The 24,496-nt window shown below is 34.4% G+C and overlaps 1 protein-coding gene across 2 annotated transcripts in view; it reads right to left on the minus strand.

Annotated features, from left to right (window-relative positions):
* Window positions 1–24,496, minus strand: part of SMARCA1 (SWI/SNF related, matrix associated, actin dependent regulator of chromatin, subfamily a, member 1) — a 93,249-nt gene that overhangs the window by 60,808 nt on the left and 7,945 nt on the right. The window contains exons 5-17 of one of the 2 annotated variants that reach the window (XM_054577000.1): window positions 24,305–24,405; window positions 21,601–21,780; window positions 19,722–19,877; window positions 18,477–18,608; window positions 17,481–17,549; window positions 13,482–13,591; window positions 11,705–11,931; window positions 10,582–10,703; window positions 7,915–7,950; window positions 6,818–6,970; window positions 3,810–3,942; window positions 3,068–3,216; window positions 479–598 (exon numbers count right to left, since the gene is read on the minus strand). In XM_054577000.1, coding sequence (XP_054432975.1) covers window positions 479–598; window positions 3,068–3,216; window positions 3,810–3,942; window positions 6,818–6,970; window positions 7,915–7,950; window positions 10,582–10,703; window positions 11,705–11,931; window positions 13,482–13,591; window positions 17,481–17,549; window positions 18,477–18,608; window positions 19,722–19,877; window positions 21,601–21,780; window positions 24,305–24,405 — 1,688 coding nt within the window. The remainder of the gene's footprint in view (window positions 1–478; window positions 599–3,067; window positions 3,217–3,809; window positions 3,943–6,817; window positions 6,971–7,914; window positions 7,951–10,581; window positions 10,704–11,704; window positions 11,932–13,481; window positions 13,592–17,480; window positions 17,550–18,476; window positions 18,609–19,721; window positions 19,878–21,600; window positions 21,781–24,304; window positions 24,406–24,496) is intronic. The other variant, XM_054577001.1, reaches the window with a different exon arrangement.

The following is a 24,496-nucleotide window of genomic DNA, read 5'->3' on the forward strand; positions in this document are numbered from 1 at the left end:
TAACAAAGTCCTTGTATCATTTAAGTAACTATGTTAATATTATCACTAATATTTAGTATTAAGTGCCATGCATTGTTCTAATTACTTTATGAACATTAACTGATTTAACTTCAGAATCATTCTAAGATGTAATTAGTATAATATCCATGTGATAGGTGAGAAAACTGGGTACCCAAAGTCACTTAGTGACAGAGTTGGGATTTCAGCTTCTGAATCCAGGAATTCAACTACCCTCCTACAGTGCTTCTCAAAAATAAAAGTAATAGTCATAGCAGCAACAGCAGCAAAAATGACAATAATGGTAATGATAATAAACCAGCAAAACATATTAAAGATAGCCCTTGCATGAGGTCTTTTGACCTCCATCAAATTTCACTATATAGCAGAGTATTATAATAGGTAAGTGCCAATGAATTTTGTACTTGTTATGGGAAGAAATGCTAATTTCAGAGTGTAATGATTAAGGATAAAAAATTACCTTCTGTTTTTCTCTATAATCTTCTCCTTCAAACTTGTACAAACTTTGTTCAGTGTCCATTCTAAAATTTCTCAGAGAAGACTCTCCCATTTTCTGCAAGCGTTCATTCATCTCTGCGGTCTAAATTTGAAGGCATTGAAAATTAGAAAATCATCACTAAAATTACGTATAAATATCTGAGTATTTTCTATCTTTTTAAAAAGTCAGGTCTTGACATGAAATACTCAATGTGTTCATTATAAGATAAGGATGCAATGCTAATATCAAACTTGAATATAAATTTAACAGGTCACAAGTATTTAAAAAACTTAGATGGTTCTTCCAAAGTATTCTTCAATTAGGCTTTCTTTAAAATCTTTTGTCATTGAAGATATAGCCATATTATAGTTTCTACTGCATAACTTTAATGGGACAAATAGCTAATACTAAAATAAAGGAAAACATTGTTTAAACAATACATTTTGCATACTAACACAAGATGGCTCAATATTCAAGATATGACCTCAGGCACATGGAAAAATGCTCAACAGCACTACTCATCTGGGAAATGCCCATTAAAACCACAATGAGATTATCACCTCACATTTCTCAGAATGACTATGATAAGAAAAAGACAGGAGATAACAAGTGTTGGCAAGGATGTGGAGAAAAAGAGAATCCTTGTGCATTGTTGGTGGGAATGCAGATTAGTGAAGCCACTATGGAAGACAGTATGGAGGTTCCTCAAAAAATTAAAAATAGAACTACCATACAACCCAGAATCTGGGTATTTATCTGAACCAAAGACAGTAACTCAAAAAAATGTTTGCATCCCCAGGCTCCTTGCAGCATTATTTATAATCCCCAAAATGTGGAAACAACCTGTGTCCATTGATGGATGAATGGATAAAGACTGTATGTGTGTGTGTATGTGTATATATACACATACATACATACAATGGAATATAACTGGGCCATATAAAAGGAAATTCTGCCATTTGCAACAACATGCATGAACCTTGAGGGAATTATGCTAAGTGAAATAAGTCAGACAGAGAAAGAAATACCATATGATCTCACTGGTATGTAGAATCTAAAAATAAAAAAAAAAATCCTCATAGATATACAGAATAGAAAAGTGGTTGCCTGAGGAAAGGATGGCAGGTTAGTTATAAAACAAGTAAATCCTGAAAATAGAATGTAAATATAAAATACATATATAGAAATATAGTAAATAAGTGAACATGGAAAAATACCCCATGTAAATGGAATCAGCAAAATCCAAACTGTGACCAACACAAAAGGGAAATAACCCAGTTTCCACACCAAATAAATTACATGGGATATAATAAATAAATGGAGGGAGAGCTACAGATTTTAAAAGATACAGATGACACATCAACCAATTGCAATGCGTGGACCTTATATGCATTTGAATTTAAGAAAACTTTTTTTAAAAGTATAGCTAGGAATGAAACAATTGGAAATCTGAATACTATCTGGATATTTGATATTATTAAAGAATTATTGGGGGTTTTCAGGTGGGACAATACTATAAAAATTATGTTATTAGAAAGGGTCCTTACATTTTTTAAAATCCTCTTTACTTTTTAACTTTTTTTATTTATTGAATTTATTGGGGTGACACTGGTTAATACAATTATATGTTTCAGGTGTAAAATTCTGTAATACATCATCTGTATATTGCATTCTGTGTACACCACCTCAAGTCAAGTCTCTTTTTATCACCATTTACCCCCTCTTTACCCTTTCCTACCTCCCACCTACCCCCTTCCCGTCTGGTAATCACCATGCTGTTGTCCATGTCTATGAATTTTTTTCCTTTGCTTAATCCCTTCACCTTTTTCATCCAGCTCCCCTGCAAATCCCCTCCCCTGAGAGCTGTCAGTCTGTTCTAAGTATCTAGTCTGTTTCTATTTTGTTCATTAGGTTCCACATATAAGTGAAATCATATGATACTTCTCTTTCTCTGACTGGTTTATTTCATTTAGCATAAAGCTGTGGTACCTTTATACAATGGAAGACTACTCAGCCACAAAAAAGAAGGATATTACATTTTACAACAGCAAGGACAGATCTATCTACTTTAGCTTATGTTTGAAATTATCCAAAATAATTTGTGATAAAAAGCAAATTCAACACAAAACCACAATATTCGGAAACAGCTTATTATACCGTAACAAATAATGCTTTAATGTTTCATGAAATGTTCACAAAACATTTTCAGGGAATACAATTCTTCAGCAAACAATTTTTAATCCAATGCAAAAGATACAGTCCTGATACATGTGATTAAACACAAAATTTATTTGGGTTTTTTACATAAAGTAAACACCAACATTATTTTCAATAAACATGCAGTATAAGGTCATTCAATATTAAACTTTGGTTCTTAGTCTTTCTCACCAAAAAACTAAAGAAACCTAATTACTCCTGGATGTAAATCTACAAATTCTTAGAGAGAACATGAGTCTTTTGAAGCATGTGTTTTAAAACATGCATTAGAAACAACACAAATACAAAAAGCATGCTAAAGCACATGGATTTCAAAAGAATCCATCATCAAAACGAAATGCCATTTTAACTAACCTTCTTTTCCCCTCTTTCCAGAAGAGTTGTAATATCTTCATCTGTCAGCTCACTTTCTTTAGAAGCAAAAACATGGGTGGCTCCATGGCGTATCATTTGCAACATTTCCTCTTTTGCCAGCTTGTTAGACTGTTGGTCAATGAGTCTTCCTAACAGTAAAAATAAAAGTTTTATATATGTGATTGTACCTCAGAGAAGCATGGCATAACAACAGTTCTAATAAAACACTACTACATTTATCTATAAATAAAGCTTTATAAGAACAGAAAATTAGTGAGCTTTAAAGTTATTTTTAATGAATAGCCCTACAAGTTTTTCTTCTACCATACCTTCTATTTCAGTATGGATTTCCTTCTGTAAAATTCAGTTAAAACTGAGGACAGAAATATTTTTTTCAAGTACAAACGTCACTTTCTTAAATCAAATTTCTCTGTGTGGAAAGGCACCTTTGAGTACATGTTTCAAGTTTTTTTTAACTAGACATTTTGTCTGGTAAATAATATCAGGTACTTCAGGTGCTTCAAAAAGCATACATTTGACATTCAGCTCTAAGCCAGTAATGTTTAACTAGCGGATAATGAATGTAAGATTTTAGTTTAAGATTTAAACTAGCATTTTGTTTTAAAAATTGCTATTTTTCTGTTTGCAAATTTCTGTCAACTTTCATTAAAAGTAATCTTTCTTTGAAGACAACTGCATGTGTTTTTGAAAAAAAACTAATTAATTTTATACGTATAAATACCTTGTTGTATAACAATTGAGTCAAGTCTCAGTTTTATCTCAGCTCTTTCTACAATCCTTTCTTCAACAGTGTTGTCGGTGATGAGACGGAACACACGTACTGGCTTCTTCTGACCAATACGATGTGCCCGATCCTAGAAAAAATTATATTGTAAGATACTGGGCATTCCGGATAAAATTCATATAGCCACCATTTGCTATAAAATTCTGAAAATAAAATTAGTTCCTGATCTCTCTATACCTGCCACTTTTGAAAAAAAGGATGATGACTATGAAGGGATTAAGAAGTACAAATTGGCAGTTACAAAACAGTCATCAGGATATAAAGTACAGCACATAGAATACAGTTAATAATATTGCAATAACTATGCAGGGTACCAGGTGGGTACTGGAAATATCAAGGGGAACACTTTGTAAAGTATATGACTGTACAGTTACTATGCTGTACACTTGAAACTAATATTAAATAATGTTAAAAGTAAACTATAAAAAAATTTAAAGTAATACCTACAGACCCCTAGAAACAAAGAAATCTGCAAATATTCTATTGTACCATTAATGAAAAATTCACAGAAGGACAAAAGGCAAACCCCTACTATATGATCTAGCAAATCCACTTCTGTGTATTTATCCAAAGAAAACAAAAATACTAATTTAAAAAGAAACATGGCCCTGGTTGGTTGGCTCGGTTGGTAATAGTGTCATCCTATGCATTGAAAAGGTTGTGGCTTTGATTCCTCTTCAAGACACATGCTTTGTGGGTTTAGTCCCCGGTCAGAGCACATACCAGAGGCAGCCATTCAATGTTTCTCTCTGGCATAGATGCTGCGCGCTTGTGCCCTCTCTCTCTTTCTCCCCTCCCACCCCCGTCCCTCCCTCCCTCTCTAAAAGCAATAAAAAAATGCCCTCGGATAAGGATTAAAAAAAATTTAAAGAAATATGGACCTCTATATTCAGTGCATCATTATTAACAATAGCCAAGATATGGAAGCAACCTAAGTACCCATCAATAGATGGATAAAGATATGACATATATATTCAATGAAATATTACTTAGCCATTAAAAAATGAACTCTTGCCACTTGCAACAACACAGGTGGACCTAGAGGGTATTATGCTAAATGAAAAGAGTTGGACAGAGAAAGATGTTTGTATAATTTCACTTATATGTGAAATCTAAAAAACAGAACAAATGAACAAACAAAATAAAACAAAAATAGACTCATAGATAACAAAGAACAAACTAATAGCTGATGGGGGAAGGGATGAGCAAAAAGATAAAGTGGATTCAGAGGTGCAAACTTTCAGTTATAAAATAAGTCATGGGGGTATAACGCATAGTATAAATTGTGGGGGTATAATGCACAGATAATATAGTTTTAATTACAACTTTATAGACTTATCATGGTGATCACTTCATAAGGTATACAAATATCGAATCACTGTTGTATACTTAAGACTAATATAATATTGTATGTAAACTATAAGTTAAAACATAATTTTTTTAAAAGATAAGGACTAGGGGGAGCTGAAAGCTTCTAGATTAAGTTATTAAACAACCTGAAGCCACTAAATCCAAACATCTTCCACACAAGCAAGTTTTGTAAACTAAGAGACAAAGTAGTCAACAAAGGGGTAGTGTTTTTTTTTTAAACACAGAAGCTGATAGAGCAAATCGGTGAAGGGAGGAGGGTAGTTGAGGAAAAAAAATAAAAGAAATAAGGTTCAATACAGCCTTGCAGGAAATATAAAAGCACTAGAGCCCAGTAACACCTTCAACCCAGAGCACTGAAAGAGAATGCAACATCCCAATGCATATTTAAAATTTCAAATTCAAATCAGTAAATCATGAAACAGCCACACTCTAACAATTTTATGGAAATAAAAGTTATCGTCAGTAAGTTTTCCAGGTCAGTAACACTGTAACTTAAGAGGGCTCACTTCTACTTAGTCCTATAAAACAGGTAATTCAGTACCATGCTAAAATAATAATTATGCCAATGCATGTTGATTTTAAAATGTCCAAATGGTCACTATTTTTCAATTCTCTATTATAAAAGAAAATTAAGGACTTCTAAGCCATGCCTCATGTGCATATGACTTCCAAAGACAGTTCCGTAACTTCTTACAATTCTGAATAAACAGCTCTTTTAAATCTTTTTCCTTCTGAAATTATATTTATCTTAAAATGTGTCACATTCACAAAAATATAGATCTAGCTGAATAAATGACAACATGATGAAAGGTAAGAGAAACAGCTCCCAGGAAAAAAATTTTAATGGTAAAATAATTTCTTATACTGTCCTTAGGAAACAAATGTTTTCCTGGAATATTTTCCCTTTTTACCTTCTTACCTTCTCTCCCTAAGTTTTTTTTTTAAGATTTTACTTACTTATTTTTAGAGAGAGGGTAAGAGAGCGAGAAAGAAAGGGAGAGAAATATTGATGCAGGAGAGAAACATCCATTGATTGCCTCTCCTATGCGCCCCAAGTGGGGACCTGGCCCACAACTCAGGTATATGCCCTGACAGGGAATAGAACCAGAGACCCTTCACTTTGCAGGAGGAAGCCCAACCAACTGAGCCACACTGGCCAGGGCCCAAATGTTTTATTACAAAAGTTAAAATCCCACCTCTCCCAACTTCTTTACTGAGGATTTTAATACATTTCATTATTAAGCAGAATAATATTGAGAGACTTTTTAACCCTCTTCAGTATTTAGAGGTGGGAAAACAATGACATTTCTGTTTCATAATAAAAAGCCAACATGAACACACAAATGCTATAGTTGGATTTGGAGTATGTTTGTTTTCATTATCTTTGTTTGTTTTTGCAATTAGCACATCAATTGCAAAACTGTTTCTTTTCCAGGATAATCTATGTTAACATCTACAAAACCTTCCAAAAATTGTTACGCTTTTATCATAAACTGCCTTTGTCCTATAGCTATATAAATAACCATAGCATTCTGAGCAAAGATAAATTTCTGACATAATTAAAGATTACTAACCATAGCCTGTAGATCAACCTGTGGATTCCAGTCTGAATCATATAATATAACCACATCAGCACTGGCCAAGTTAATTCCGAGACCTCCAGCCCTGGTACTCAGCATAAAGATGAATTTGCTGCTATTAGGAACATTAAAGGCCTCTATTGCTTCCTTTTTTAAATTGACACAGGAAATGGAAGAAAAAGAAAGAAAAATCAAATTATATTGCCAGAGTTCTTAAAAAATAAACTAACATGCAGGGTGAAAACCCCACTGTATAATATTCTTCTACCTTCTAAAATATTTAAGCATTTATCTATCTATATGCTGGACTGTGTGAATTGCTACAGAAAGTACATTACATCAAGTGCCTAATCTTTATAAGCTTACATCAATAGAAGCAACCTTATAACAATCATATAAGCAAAATTAATGAAGCAAGTAATAAATCACTCAAATTATTTTAAACAATAATAGTGAAAATGTTTTAATTGAGTGAGAGCTGACATATATCTAGGGGGCAAAGCGTCAAATATCTCAACTTCATTCCCATTAGTTTATGAAGGATTAATAAAGAAGGTATAGTTTAGGAGACCAATCAGGAGGAAAAAAAGGTTTAGAAATGGGAATGAGAGCAACAGATATAGAAGAAGGTAAGTAGATTTATTTCCACATGGTGAAAAGGGGCAAAGAGAGAAGTAATGAAGAAAATCAGGAAGGTAATTATGGGATATTTAGTAAAGAGTTTAAAAATTAATGGGATATTAACATCCTTACTGTATAAAGATTTCATGCAAATTAGTTTAAAAAAAAAACACCAAGACCCCCAAAAGAAAAATGAGCAAAAAAAAAAACCCCAAAAAACAGACAATACAGAGTAACAAACACAAATGGCTAATAAACACAAGAATAATGTTCAATCTGCTAGTAATCAAATAAATACAAATTAAAACATAATACCATTTTTTGAAGATTAAAAAAATGATAATACTCAATGTTGACGGGGGGCGGTGAGACGGGCACTCTCATACATTGCTGCTGGGAGTGTAAATTGGTACAACCTTTCTGGAAAGCAATTTGGCAATATGCATCAAGAGTCTTAAAAATGTTCATACCCTTTGACCCAGTAATTCCACTTCTAGGAATTTATCCTAAGGAAATAATCAGAGATGTGCACAAAGATTTATGTATAAGGACTTTCACTTTACCATTATTTATAATAGTAAAAAATTGGAAACAACCTAAATGATAAACAGGGGGATAAATTATTTATAGTACATCCCAAGATGAAATGTTACACTAAAATTATTTTACAATGATTTTTTTACTGATATAAGAAAATATAATTTGATGTTGAGTAAAAAGTGTCAGGATACTGAACTTTATATATAGTGTATATATTATATCAATTATAATCTTTTAATGCATATTTTATATATACATTTACATTTATATTTATATATTTAATATGTACATTAATATATACATTAAAAGATTGGCCAAAAATACTTTTCTGTATTTTCCTAATTTCCTTCAGCAATTGACTATTATTGTTATAATCACAAAATACAGGAAGTTACATTTTTAATGAATGAAATGGCATGGTCAAAAGTTGCAGGCAGAAAAGGTGACTCCCACTGCCACAGTCAGTACAGCATGTAGAGGGGGCAGTATAGAAAGCAGCATGGTGTAGTGAGAGGCAATTTGGTGTAGAGGAAATAGCAAAAACCTGAACGTGAATCATAACTCTACCATTTATTACATATGTGAATCTGAGCAAGCATTTAACCTCTCTGAGACACAGTTTCAAGTAGAGAAAATTCTACAAATAAGTTACTGAACTGCCAGAAGAATTCAATTGGAACTATAAGTTGCCTAGCTTATAGTAGTTGCTTGACAAATGTTAGTTCCTCTCCCTATAAAAATGAGGATGCCAATTAAATGAAAGTTACAGGAACTGCGTCAGAGGATAAACACAGACTTAGATGTAGCAATGGAGAAAGGGCAAATCTGTGAGCTGTTGAGAAAGAATTGTTTATTAACAGCTAGTAAATGATTAAAGTAAGGAATCAAATATAGTCTTCCCCTTCTTATTGGAAAAATAAGAAGAAATGATTGTGTGGACAATGGGAAAGCGGGGGCATTTCCAAAAAATAAAATGAACAGCTCTGACTTTGCTGTATCTAAAGTGGATACATGCAATTTACATTCTCTGAAGGGAGAACATTATTTGAAGTTTTTAAAAAAACACAGAAGAATTTGGACATAATTAGGTAAAGTCCATGTTACTTATGAGCAGAGATATCAATTGTAAATGCAAATTTGACTAGTTGAAGTCAGAAAGCACTCGTCCTTTTGCCTTGGTAACATCTTTGTTCCAGGAAGAAGGGTCATCTTGAATGGTACTATATGGCTTATGCTTAAAGTGGATTTGGAGAAACCCATTCCAGGAATAAATCAGCAAAAGCCCAAGTTACCATTACAGAAAGAGTAAAATACTATAGAGCAAGGAAAAGTGTAAACTTTGAAATGTCCCACATTTGTAAATGTTAATCCAAGTGTTTCTCCAGAGTGGGTAGTAGGTAAACCCTTAATATGAAAAGGGCCTATGCTCTAGCCCAGTTTCCATGAGGCACACAATGGAGAGAGCATCCAGTACAGCTATGGGAGGAGAGTGCCATGGGCTGAATCTGTGTGGCCTAAGAAGGGACCCTAAAGCTGAGAGGTAAAAAGGCCTGTGTGCAATTGACATGAGGTATATAACTGCACTACACAATTTAAAACTGTATTCCTACCTATTATATCCAATGGCCCTCACAACATTATCAGGAAAAAGCCTAGGTATTAATATTACCCTATAATACAGTTAAAGATACTGAGGCTCAGAGAATTAAATGGCTTGCATACACTACAAAGTGGTGGTGTTGGTGCTAAAATTCAGGTCTTCTGAAACCAAGTTCAATGCATTTTCCACTATACCATGAAATCACGATCTTTGCCCAGAGCATGAGTACAGACTTAAAACAGAGGCCAAAGACAGTCCTGAAGAATCACAGAAAAGAGAAGATAAATTAGCAAAGCCCTCCCCAAAAAGTGCTTTAAAGGGCTTAAACTACATTAGACCCATGACATTCGTGAGGAAAAATCTAAGATATACAAGAATTTCCAAATTTGAGAAAGATACTGGGTGCTAGGTAAGCTTCCTCACTAGCTAAGTAACTCTTTTCTGCACACCAAACTTTTAGTATTTAAGATCCAAACACATGATCGGCACCTATACCTGTGTTATCCCATTTCAGTTTTACAAAATCTCTGTAAGACTGAAATTATTCCCTTTACAAATTACTGTTTCTCATGAATCTTTAGGGTTGCTCATAACGTGGAAAAATCTCAATTGTTAAACTCCACGAACAGTGAGGGTCTACTGTAGAAGGCAAATAAAAGAAAATGACATAAAATCAGAGGTCAAAGAGTTAACTGAGAAATAGTTAGTAATCAAAAGGTCAGAGATAGGAGTGGTTAAAGGAAGTAAGAATGTAATGATGTAGTATCCTTTAGATAAGTGAGAATGTCTTTAAAGACCTTGGAAAGAATGATTGGTAAAGAGTGAGTGGAACCGAAGCCAAAGTGAAGATCTCAGAGAGAGAGAGAGAGGAGTGGCAGTGAGAAATTCAATGCACCTAGCTATAAGCAAAGGCCAAAGTTCAAAACTACATAATGATGAAAACATGGCTTAATTGAACTCTAATTTTTGAAGTCTTATTTTATTTTCTCATCCTTACCTCTCTTTCTTCATGTGGGGTCTGTCCATCCAGTCTACAATATTCATAACCACGCCACATACAATAATCCTCCAAAATGTCCAGCAAGCGAGTCATCTGGCTAAAAATGAGAACCCTTGAACCTAAAACATTTCACCCAAAAAAGCAAGTTATTCAACTTGTGTAAAACTGACTTGAAAGTTACAAAAATGAAAGTAAACATCATATGCAATATAAATATATAGCACATGAACACTCCACTATACAAACACACACACACACACACACACACACACACACACACACACACACAGCCCCCCTTCAAAGGATGCTATACAGAATTATACATTTGTTGAGTTATGGATTTTTAAGGGCTTCAAAATTCTCCTCACATACTGAGATGATTTAAAGTCTGCCTTTACTCTGTCCTGAGGATGAGCAATGGGTCCACACAATCTTTCACTGCAGTACTCCAGTAGTCTCCCAAATAGTCTCCTCTTCCTAGTTTCTCATCCTTATTAGATTCCCCCATACTGCTGCCAATGTTCTCTTCTGAAAATAGAAGTCTGACCGTGTCACTTTCCACAGCCAACTCTTCAATGAACTTCCCTGCACCCCATTCTACCTTCAAAATATCCCAAATTTCTTAAAGCATGATTTAAAAGGCCTTTAGTAATATGACCCCCATCCATCTTCCTGGATTCATTACTGCCACTCTACCCCAAATACCATAAGCTCCACATTCCCTTCTTTCATACCTGCTTCATTGCTCTGGAAAACCCTTCCCTTCCTATTTCCCAAGGGTTACTCCTGTACATTCTCCATTCTCCAGGTGTCACCTCAAATGTCATCTCTATAACTACTTCCTCAACTCCCAGTTTCTCAATAAATCAGAGCACTTAACACAATGCACTGCAACTATTCTTCCTCACTACACTGTGAGCTTCTCCAAGGCAAAGACTGCTGTGTGTGTCTTATGCATCTTTGTATACCCAGTCTGTAGGACAATTCCTGGCAAGTAGTAAGTTCTCAACAATGTTTGCTGAATGAACAAGTGAATGAATGATGAGTGATTGTGCAAAATATTATTCATATACAAATCAATAATATTGTTTTCATGTTAATAGAAAGATTTGTAACTCACCCTGTTCTTTGAGTTTGGCCAACAGTTTATCAAGAACTACCATTTTACCACTATTGCTGACAATGTGCTCATCAGTAGTATAAGGTGGACCAGGTTCAGCACCATCAAACAGGTAAGGATGATTACAACACTTGCGTAGTTGCATCAGAATGTTTAAGAGTCGCATCTTGTCCATCTTGCCAGCAGAGTTTAAAACATCAATATCTTTCATCAGGATTTTTGTATACCTAAAATTTTAAACTGTAATTAATCACTGATTATTAGAAAGGTTTAATGCCATCAAGAAATGTCCCTTTGGAGATCGGTTTAGATTCCCATTTAAAGATAAACAAGATTTGAGAGTAAATCTGGCAGCAAAACCAAGGAAGCAGTGAAGATTGAACATTTTAACTTGTCGGTTACCTATAAACCTGTTTCCTCCTACTCTTTTCATTACCAGAAATCACAATCAGCTGATAACTATTCTGAAACTCTGATAATTATTCAATAACTACAATTGTTGCTGAAAATTGGCATGCAACCTTTACTTGTTTGAGCTAAAAACAATCACAATTTCTTACACTTGTCTTCATAGGTCATTTTTTTCTGATCCTATAAACACTTTTCATTATCTTTTCTAGACCTATATCCAGGTGAAAATAAACCAATGTATCCACTGGAACACTAAGAATATTTAATTATAATAAGCGCCAACCTGTACAGAGTGCAAGTACCAGGTATCATGCCAAGGGCTTTATAGGAATCATCTTGTTAAAGCTTCACAAAATGCTGAGATATGTAGTAGTTTAACCCCCATTTTATAGATAAGAAATTCAGGCAGCTAATTCAGGCAGAAGTGAAACAACCTACTCAGGGCCACAGAAAAGGACAAAGCCAGGGTTTCCTCTAATGTTTGAGTCCAGAAAAATACCTATTTCACCACTACCATATACTGGTTTCAATAATAGAGAAGTCATTACATATGATGTTATCTAATTTTATTTATATAAGCTACATGTTGCCTCTCTTAGCAGCATTATTACACTATTATAACATGACTAATTTATGATTCTTTGTGCCTCCTCTTACCAATTTCCTGGTTTACTTGTATTTATCAAGCCATTCCAGCTTCTATTTTTGAAATATATACAATCACTGATATTTACACCCATCTTATTATTACTGATTATTATAGTTACTACTATTTTCACTGATGGAAATAAAACTAAAAAATGTGTCAGTGACATTATCCCCTTTAACCCTTATATCATCTTGATAAACTAAGTAATATCCTCATTTTACAGAAGGGAAACTGAGGTCACATAACTTGCCCAAGCTATATAGCTACTAAGAGAAAAAGCACAGGATTCAAACACAGATTTATAGACCCCAAGGCTAATGCTCTTTCCCAAATGTTAAATAAAATACTAATTTTCTTGTTGAAGTATTTGAACTACTTAACTTACCATTTAAACATAAAATGCAATTTCTCAACTAAAGGCATAACTGAACCACTACAAATTAAATTTTTAATAACTCTTTATACAACTATTGCCCTATTTTCCCCCATTATGCCCCTCCACATCCCCTCTGGTTACTGTCAGTTTGTTCTTTATTTCAAGGAACATGTATAAAGGACACATGGACAAAGCCTAGGGGCAGGTTCAAAGGTGGGAGGCAGGGATGGATGGGGCAGGGGGAAGTGGTGGGGAGAAAATGGAGACAACTGTACTTGAGCAACAATAAATAAATAACTCCTTATACGTAAATAAATTCTAATAAAAATAAAATAGCTCACCATTCTCTCTGCATTTTACTCAGTCCCAAGTAAATCTTTATTTCCTTTTTAGGAGGCAGGCTCTTCTCTACATCAGTTTTTATACGACGTAACAAAAATGGTTTTAAAACCTAAAAAGTTATAGTTTTTATAAAAGTTTATCAGACATTTAAAACTTAAACCTAAATTAGACATGCATAATCTCATGGCACAAAATACATTAAAAATTAAGACAAGATTACTGCCTACTGAATTAAGTACAAAAGAGCCTTTAATAACTCTGCTGCTATAAAAGATTTTTAAACCTTATAAGAAACTGAATTCAGAGTATGGATCGAAGAGTCTCTAAAAGTGAAATGAAAATTCAGGCAATTTCAAAATGATTAAATATATGAATGAGGAGGAAATGGTTCAATGTTAAGGAAGATATGAATGAACAGAGAAAAAAGATGAAATAATGAGTATATACCTGCAAGGCAAATTCTATCACGAGAAAATAATAGTGCTACCATCTAAATAATAGAGTACCTGCAATGTGCCAGACACTGCACCATGAACTTCACATAACAAGTATTGAATTCTTACAATAAACCTTTCAGGGAAGTATGATTATTTTAATTTTAAAAACATCACCAAAGTTGTTTGGCTAGTAAGGGGTAGAAGCAGAATTCAAACCTAGGGTAAGCTGATTCTACAATCAGCTCAGTCCCAGATTAGCTGTGGTGAGCTGGTCAAATCCTTAACTTTTCCAAGCCTGTTTCTTCATCCATTCATCCAAAACATAAATATTTATGGTGTATATATATGCCAAGCATTTTTAAATGGGGATAATGATACCTATTTCTAGGGCTGCTGTGCCAATTTGTGGTAGTACATGTGTAGAATTTAACCACAGTAGACATTAAGTAAACTGCAGCTATTATTAGAAATCTATGGGAGGTAAGGAAAAAGAAGAAGTAAAAGCAGACTTCTGGTTTCCGATTTTAATAATTTGTCTCAAGGAGATTTTTTAAGAGTTTCAAATGCCTGTGAGATATTTAGGCAGAAGACTTAAAAGGTAGTGGGCTGTATAAGTCTAGAGCTTAGGACAGCGATATGGAGAGATAAATTTGGGAGTTATAACTATGTAGATAGTAGCTGAAACTATAGAAATGGATCCCCAGGGAGAGCATGTATGAAAAAGAAAGTCAAAGACAAAGCTCTACAAAACACTAATTTTTTAGGGACAGAGAAAGAAAAGCCAATAAACAGGATTGAGAGGAGCAAAGAGGTAAGAGAAGAGAAAATCCATCCTGTGTCCCAGAAATCAAGCAAGAAAGAGTTTCAAGCAGGAACAATCGTTAGTTGTGCTAAATTTTACAGGAAGCCAGCATACTGACCAAATGGTGCACCCTGAATACAGCAACATGAAAATCATTGAAGACTTGCGAGGTAAGTTTCAGTTGTGTGGAATGGATAGAAGCCAGTGATCAATGGATCCAGGATTGAATATGACCCACCACAGACAGAATAACCAGTCCCCAGAGCTGACCAAGTTTGATATCTGAGGCCCAGTTGTACTACAACTTATATGACAAGATTCTTGGAAGATTTGTCTTGTACTCTTCTTCTGCATTCTTACAATAAATGCCTCCACTACTTAAGGTAATATGTTTCTGACTTGTTCTGTTTAACTCTGAACAAATATTTACAGCATGATGACTGTTAGGGATTCAAGTAAATGAACGTTTAATGAGCAGTTACTCTGGACCAGGTACACAGGGCATAATATAGTGGAAAATAGACAAAGTTTCTGCCACATGAAGCTTCCATTTTGCCAGGGTAGGCAAAGAGAGGGAGAGGTGGACAACACATTTTTATTTTTATTTTTTAATTTGTGAAGAAGGCTTGAGATTCTCATTAAAAAAAGCAGACAAAACAATAGCAAACATTCACCTGTATCCACTTCCTCATAAAATTCCACTAAGAGTGTTTAAAAAAATTTAGAAGGGTACATAAAAAAAGTGAATAGGAAATTAGGTGGTACTAATGAAGAAGATAAACTATTCTTTCAAGAAGCTTAGTTATCAAGGGGGAAAATGCAGAATCACAGAGAGGAATGTAGTGCTGACAGGGTACTATTGTATATATGTGTGAGGGTGGTTAGGTATGGGTGTGGGTTTGGACTTAATAAAGGAGATATGAGGGGGGCTCCAAAAAACCTGGAATTATATTCTGGAGGGTGGGCCCCTTTTAGTAAAGGCTTTCCCTGCCAAATGAGTGTTCTAGGAACATACGTGTGTCAGTGTACCAGCTGGCATTATTGCGAGAAGCTGCATTCGGCTTCAGTGAATTTTTTTGGAAGACCCAACATGTTTGCCCATTTCATGATGGGTAATTTACCAACGCACCCGCCCACACCACTCTGAGTGTTAAGTAGTTTTTGACCAAAAACAGCATGACCTCATGCCCCTCCTTCCCTATCCACCCTATCTTGACCTAAGTGACTTCTTTTTGTTTCCCCAGATGAAAAATGTCTTCAAAGGGAAACATTTTGCCAATGTGGAAGAGGTGAAACAAAAAACAGCAGAAACACTAAAAGGCATCAAAATTGACAAGATAAAAAACTGTTTTGACCAGTGGGGAAAAAGTCTCGACAGTTGTATTGCATCAAACAGAGAGTACTTTGAAGGTGACTAAAGTTTAAACGTGTAAGAATAAATACACAATTTTTTTGTAAACAAATTCCAGGGGTTTTTTGGGTCCCCCTTGTACTTGAGAATGTTTACATGTTGAGGGAAGTGAGCCAATATGGAGGGAGAGATAGAAAATTGAGTCAGTAAAAAGGATAAGTCATGGGAAAAAGTCCATAAGGAAGCAGGAAGAGATGAGATCCATGGTTCACTTTGGAAGAATTAGCCAATGCCCAGAGAAAGAACACCTATTCCACTTAGAGAGAAGATAACACACATGCAGATATCCTTGGAAGATGGATATCCTTGAAGAAGTTCCTACCCTAATTATTTCTATCTTCTCTTTGAGAAGGAATATGTCACTTGCTGAGAAAGGAGGAAGGCATGGAATACGTGGGACAAAAGTCTTGGGGAAATTTGGTAAGGTGTGAAATAGCTGTTATAGAAAATAGGAAAGAATGTTGAAGGATCACTAGTCTCATCAGACCTCAGCTTATGCTACAGAACATTAAATCGTAGTGGCTCCTGTTGAGCAGTTCCAGCACAGAGCAGGTCACTCTGCTAGTAAATGGTAGAAGCAGAATTTAAACCCATAGGGCAGAGACACAGTTACATTATTCCAGTATAGGGCTTTCAGGGCAGAAATTGCAGATCAAAAGAGTAAGGAAGTTTGGGAGTATTGGCAAAAAATCAGGTTCAAGTGATAGAAAATGGGCTCATGACTGGATACAGAAAAAGTAACAACAGAAATAGGCTGATAGATGAAAAGAAAAAGCAGGAGTCCAGGGACTAGAGGTCTCTATAAGGCAAGAGAATAAGTACAAAAAGAGTTACATGAGTGAAAGTGTTAGAAGAATATGAGAAGTTATCAAAGAATGTAAACATACAATCAAAGAATTGAACATACATGTGAGGCGGAGTCAGCTGGTGATAAGCAGATGACAGAGAAGAGAATGGGTAGAGGATGGATCTGCAAGATAACTTGAGCCTCAAAGGAAGAGTTCTACACATGACAGTGGAGAAGCAGTGGCTCAGAAGGAGCATTGGAGAACTAGGAGAATACTGATGAGCTTTTGAAAACCTGAGGGATATATAGAATGAATAGTCTGTACTGCAGAGAATCACATTATCCATTGGGGCGAGCAGAAGCAAAAGAGCTATTCCACAGAGAGGCTGAGAAAATAGTGCAGTTTGTTTCCCAAAGAAGTTGTCAGAAAGTTTGAGAAGGAGAAGCGGTGAGATTGAGCCAAGAGGCAAACCCACAGTTCAAAGAGATTCTATGGCAGTTTGTTTTCTGGCTTGCTAATATATACTGAATTACTAACTTTTCTTATCTGCTATTACTTACTGCGTGAAGTCTTTCCACAAGTTTTTGATCACCAAGACAATTTTTAGTGTCAAACCAAGAATCAAAGTCCTGTGTAGGGGTGAAAATTCTGCAGTAAGTACACAGTTTCATTTTTTAAACAAACTCAATATTCTGTAAATTCTTATACAATTGATATAGCAATAATTCATTTTAAAAGCACTTTCAAAATGTTAACTGTAATGGCCAATATTATTTATTTCTGAAAAACAGATAAAATACTGGAGTAGTTAACAAAATTTGAAGCCCATTATACAGGAACTCAGTTAGCAATTTTTCCTTAAAACACTTTTATTAGGCTTCCCGTACCTTAGTAGCGTTATATCCAGTAGGAGGATGAATACAGACTTGAAAACATATAGTGGCAATGAAAATCGTAAACAATAAAAAACCAAACAAAAACAAGATAAGGAATACAAACCAATGGATAGCTGAACTTGGTACCTTTATGATCAATTAGTATCAGTAATGAGGAAAATCAAGCTCCAAAGTTATTAAATCATTCAATTCATAACCTTGTGTTAATGATAAAAATATAAATCATACATTTACAAAACTTATTGTTTTCCAATCACTCACTATGAGCTCTTTAGCACTCACCAAATGTTAATCCTGCAATAACCAAAGGTCATTTTAAAGACTCCATCTGCCAAACCAGTATACAGAAAGCCCTTCCAAACTAATTAAAAGAAAATTGTGGATGCACTGCTCTGAACTCAGTCTATCTCAAAGGTGTGGCAGCAATGTTATATAGGCAAAGTTTAACAGGCAGGATAATCTCAAAGAAAAACCACATTATTTCTCTAAATATTCTCACTTGAAAAATTTGTACTTAAGAGCTCTTTTCTGAGAAAACCGAAACACACAAATAATCACAAGTGAAAAAGAATTATAAATTTTCATATACATTCTATGCTTTGAAAACATATACCCGTGAACATAAGAAAATTATACTTAAAACATATGACTTGAACTTACATCTGCAGAATTAAAGACATCAGGCAATAAAAAGTTGAGTAATGCCCAGAGTTCATGCAGGTTATTCTGCAAAGGTGTTCCAGTTAGGAGCAAACGGTTAGTTGACTTGAATTCACGAACAATCTCTGAAAGCTAGACAAATAATAGTTACATTAAAATTGTTTTATTTATTAGAATACTCGACGTTCGGGTCTGTATCCAAACACTTTTTTAAAATAAAATAAAACTTAAACATTTTTCTATGGAAAAATATCCTAGTTTAGGTGACATTACTTCAGTAAAGCAAAACTGAACAAAATATTCTAGGCATTTCTACACTTTCAAGGATGCAGATCATACTCATACCTGAGACCTTTCCCCACCTCAAAAAATTTACTTTCTTCATTTGGAGTGCACAGAAACAGTGGAATTCAGGCTAGTCACTTTACACAATAATATCTTCTTCACCCTGTCAATCACGTCATGCCCAGCCAACCTAACTTCACAGTCACAAATTTTAAGCACCAGAGTTGAGCCCAATTTCCCTGATGTCTTTGATTAACTTTAAAAATATATCACCACAAAAATGAAAGCACAAAAATTGTAAGAGAACAGTAATCCTATCAATAAAACTACACATTTTTATAACGCTCTCAAATAAACAATTATTCTCTAACATGTATCCTTTTATTGGGCATTAGTCATAATTTGAAATTACTATGATACACCTGGTGATTTAGTTCCAGTTCTGTCCCTATTTCCCCCAAAGTAGCCCAGTGACCCAAAGAGAGGTTCATCATAATAACTGATGCTTTGCCAAGTGTTGATGGAGTTGAATAGCAAGACATATGGTGTTATTCAATGTTAACACCACACTCTAATTCACACAAGTCAGATAACTCGGGGAAATGATTTTTTTCTAATCCATGTGAACACAGAAGTACTCCTCAATAAAAATAAATCAATGCAAATGACATTTGCATGCCAACTATTACCAAAATATCAAAATACTGTTGCAGAACAGGTAGGCTGAAATAGATATAGCAAATAAATACCCAATTTTCATTAAATTAAAAAACTAGACTCTATTTTCATTTGTCTTGTATTCAGTATTTTAAACTTTAAAACCATTTTAAAAACTGATTTTCATTCATATTCCATGAATAAAATCACAATCTTCCAGTAGTTCTTTATTTTGAAAACAGAGAAGCAAACAAACATACATAATAGTTAAAACTTTAATAAATGTACTGAGAACTGGCTTACCTTAGATTTTTCATTCTTTATTCTGTGAGCCTCATCAATGACTAGGTATCGCCAATGAAACTTTTTAAATACAGATTTTTCTTTAATTACCACCTCATAAGAAGTAACACAAACATCCCACTCTCCTGGCATCATTTCATCACGAATAAAAGCAGCCTAACACAAAATAACGTTCCTTATATTAGAGTATGCTGACAAGATTATCACAGAATTAAAACATTAGGAGAAGATTAAGAATTCTACAAAACGCTGGGAATCATCTGGACTCATGCATTTTTGATAGGAAAACTGAGGCTCAAATTGTCAATTATTGGGATGAGATGCTAATATATTCATCAACAAAAGAGAAACAAAGGTTTATCTTAAACAGTTATAGCATATTCAAAGAACTGGGGAAGTTCATATCACCAAAAGATGACTAAATTAGTAAGCTCTCTTTTCATACCTCAAGGGGTCCAAAAAGACATGGGCAAAGTAACTGCTTTCTGAATGCTATATTCTTAGCAAGATCTAAGTATTACCAATATGCCATAGTTTCAACAAATGGAAAGAACTCAATATACATGAGTGATTGCAACCTTCTGAGATCTCTTCTATGTCCTTTGTTTCTAGCAGGAACAAGTCATATATTTTGTTAAGGGGTCATAAAAGCCTATTCATGTTTTTGTGAGCTTCCTGATGTTGTTATGAGGCTATCAATGTGATTTTATAAAGGGAACCTACTCTATCTAGTAACAATTCTATTTAAAACCATGAGACTATTTAAAACTATTTTTAAATCTTCACAGGCAGTGGCTGACATGGTAGCCAAGTGGACTTACAGCATTTTAACTTGTATAAACTGAATTCCAGATGTTATGGATGAAAATAAAATCACAGACGTTAACAGAGAGCAGCAAAATCTATTTGAGGAGGAGCTGATTAGTATTATCAATCTGTAAGTACAGTACACAAAACTGTTCACTGCAAAGTCTTAACTTCATAAATTCACAGTTATGTACCAACACATTGTGAACTCATTCAACAAATATTCAGAGTCCCACTATGTATAAAAAAGGATTGTATGGACTGAAGTTGAGGAGAGGGGGAAAAAAGCCTTTGTAGAGATGTCAGTTGCACCCTGGGAAATGATCATATTTAAAAAATTAAGACATTAGGGAATTGGAGACAAAAAATAAAGGGGACCAGGGGGCCAGACCCCATTCTGTCCTGCAAACACCTAATCCTTGTTTGATTTTGTGAAACATGCAGTTTAATGTTTCCTTCTATAGCCTACTAGATTGGCAAATGGCTAATTTAAATAAGATCCCAGAGTTTCTTATATCCTCTAACAATGCATGCAGACATATTTTTTCCATTCAAAGACCAAACCTGAAAGCTGTGTCTATGCATAAACACAAAACACAAGGCACTCTGTACAAACAGAAAAGGTTCTATTCATGTGTGTGTCCATGCATGCGTGTCCATATATACAAGACAAAGTCAAAAGTCAAAAAGTTAAACGTAAAACATTAAGTCATGCAAATTTACACATTTCTGGTGTCAAAATAGCATAAATGATAGTTATTGATGATACACTGTCAATGAGTAAGTTTTAAATGAAAAGTCACCTAAAAGTGCAACTCAAACATGCTACTTAAAATAAGCATAATAATGGATTGTCTGTTATTAATATGTAACACATCCACTACACAGGAGTGTTGTGAGAGTGAAATTAATATATAAAAAGCACTAAAACAGAGCTTAACCTAGAGTAAGCACAAATTATGTGCTGTTTAATAGTAGTAGTCAATTTAAATGTCTTGTGGCAATAGCATGCAACTTAACCTCAGAAATAATGCTATTCTTGATTGCCTTTTTAAACCTGTTTCTCACTTACTCTTGCATCCTTGTCTCCAATGAAACAAATAACACGGAGAGATGGGACCCATCGTTTAAATTCATTCATCCAGTTGTGTAAAGTAGACTTTGGAACTAAAACCATGTGAGGTCCAGGAATGTTTCGGTAATGTTTCAGGTAACCAAGCAGAGCAATCGTTTGTAAAGTCTTACCAAGACCCTGCATTATCATCACAAGGGGAAAAAATCCATAAACATTTTTACTTAATGAAATATTTTGTTAGTAACAAGGACGTTACAAAAGACATTTGTCAACTATCTCATATAGGGAAAAGTTAAAAGACTGGTTTTCTTTAATAAATAACCATCCCAATAGTTACTGTGAATACAACAAGAAACCAAGAACTTTCAATTAGAAAGTTGCTCAACAAAGCAATTCTCTACTTAGGAGACTTTTACTCCTAAAAAAGCAAGCAAACTAGTGTACTATGTAATTTTTTCAGCTAGTTGCAAAATTAAGAATTTTGAGTGTGTAGTTCACAAAGACACACTTCTTTTGCCACCTTTAGATACCAGTCTTTCTTTCCTATTGTCCCAACATTATAGCACAGGCATGAAATATTCAGACTATGCATTTCAAGGGGCATGTGGCTCTGTATGAGTATCTCATATCCTTGAAGACCTAAAGAACCATAAAAGAACAGAACATAACAGAACTCTTAAGCCATAAAGGACATTAAAGATTATCCAGTCCAGTAGACTTTTAAAAATAATACATTTACCACCTATGAACCCTCCACCTAACCCATGGGAAATGGAGCAAAGTCCTATGCTGGATGGCCTTTTAAAACAATTTCTGGCTTTATCTCTATGCAAAGGATATTAGTTTATTTTATAAACGTAAACTTAAAGCTATTTTTATAAGGTTTATCTTGGTATTGCACTTAATGAGATGGGTTTTATGTATATTACACATCAAAAGCTTAAAATACTTGTAATCCTTACCCAAATAACTCCACTTCTAGGAATCGTATGAAAATAATTTGAAAAGTATAGAATAACTAAATTACAAGGGTTCTCATAATAGTATTATTATATGCCACACATAGACATACACACAATATATCAATTGATCCAAATAACCAGCAGTAAAGGAGGAGGTAAATAAAATGATGGTACCTCCCTAGGATTAATTATTATGCAGTAACTGACAATTATTTTTTTAAACGTTTAAAGTATATGGAAAAAACATAAGAATGTGAAAAAATTAAAATTCCCAATTATATATACAGTATGATCCTAACTATGCAAAATAAATATATCTCAAGGAAAAAGATGAAAAAGAAATATGCCCAAGTGTTAAATTAGGTTAGTTTTAGGTAGCACAATTATAATTTACTTATAACACTTTTCTTGGGTTTTTTTCCAATTTTTCCATACTCTTTAAAGTACCTTTCCTTTTTTAGTAAGTCATATCGTGTGTCAGCATAAATTAAATGTTTAAATATTTAATCTGAATATGAACATATTTAATATGAATATGTTTATGTTCAATATGTTTCAGCATGAATTCAATAAATTCATGTTTAGGCAGGCTGTAGCCAAGAGCAGTAACATAAATGAGCCTCACTGGGTCATATAGATCTGGAACTCCCTTTGCCCCCTCTTAAATCCCATCTTATTCATTTGGTCTTAAAATACCAATCTAGGCCTTCAAATACTCCCCTGATAGGCTGAATAAGCATCTGAAATAGCCTTATTATTTTCTCTTTGATAATTTTATTTATATAATTTCTTGGCTTACTTCCTGACTCCTACCTGGTGCTCAAATGTCAAGGCTCAACATTGCTCTTTACTAATTTTTCTTTATTCTATCCATTTTCTGGTTGCTCACACAGGGAGGCACTTACATTTATTCACACATGCATTCATTTGTTTATTGCTTGTTTTATTCATTTATTCACTTAGTATTTGGTTTTTACATACTGCCTCATTTCTAAAAGGATTTCAGGTAGCCTACAATGAAAACCTATTTCAGATGGCCTATGATGAAAACATGGGACAAAAATTAATGGCAAAACAGAAATTAAGAGAGATCAAGGAAAGTAAGACTAGAAGATAAACAATAGGATAAGGCACAGAGGACACAATAAACGGAGTATTAAAAGTTAATGCGAATGCTCCATTTTGACATTCATTTTGGCTCTGAGCTTCCTCGAAGCCAAAGTGCAAACAAAAGCAAAAATACAATGTTTTTTTACATACCATTTGAAGAAATCTCAATTAAGAATTTTGTGGCTCAGCTGGTTGGAGCATTGGCCTATAAAAAGGTTGCTGGTTCAATTCCTGGTCAGGGGACATGCCTAGGTTGCAGGTTTGATGCCCAGTCTGGGCACATATGAGAAGGCAACTAATCGATGTTTCTCTCTCACATCAATGTTCTCTCCCTTCCTCTCTTCCTCTCTGTCTGTCTCTCCCCACCCCCCCCCCCCACCACCCGCTCCCTTCTCTCTTTCCAAGCAATGAAAAAATGTCCTTGGGTGAGGGAAAAAAAAGTTTTTGGCCATCAAAAGTGTATCTTAGAGGTTACTTAAAGAAACAATTCTAGATTTTACAAATGCCTTTTATGTTACAATAACTAAGTAAAATTAGCCTCCAGGCCTCAGAGGGGCAGTGCAGCTCGGTTATTTCAAATTTATAAAAAAATTACTGATAACTGACAATTTTGGCTACCAACTCCTTACCATTTCATCAGCCAAAATACCATTGACTCCATTTTCATATAAAGAAATCAACCAGTTCAGTCCTCGAATCTGATAATCTCTCAGTGGTCCTCCTTTCACATCTGAAAAAAAAAATCAGTAATGTCAATGATGTCTCATATTTCCATTAATACAATCAAGTAAACTTCTTCTAAAACGAAATTGAAAAAAACA

This window comes from Pteronotus mesoamericanus, unplaced genomic scaffold (genome assembly GCF_021234165.1).
Source record: "Pteronotus mesoamericanus isolate MK-2021 breed Mesoamerican mustached bat unplaced genomic scaffold, CSHL_Meso_final contig_40, whole genome shotgun sequence".
Classification (NCBI taxonomy): domain Eukaryota; kingdom Metazoa; phylum Chordata; class Mammalia; order Chiroptera; family Mormoopidae; genus Pteronotus; species Pteronotus mesoamericanus.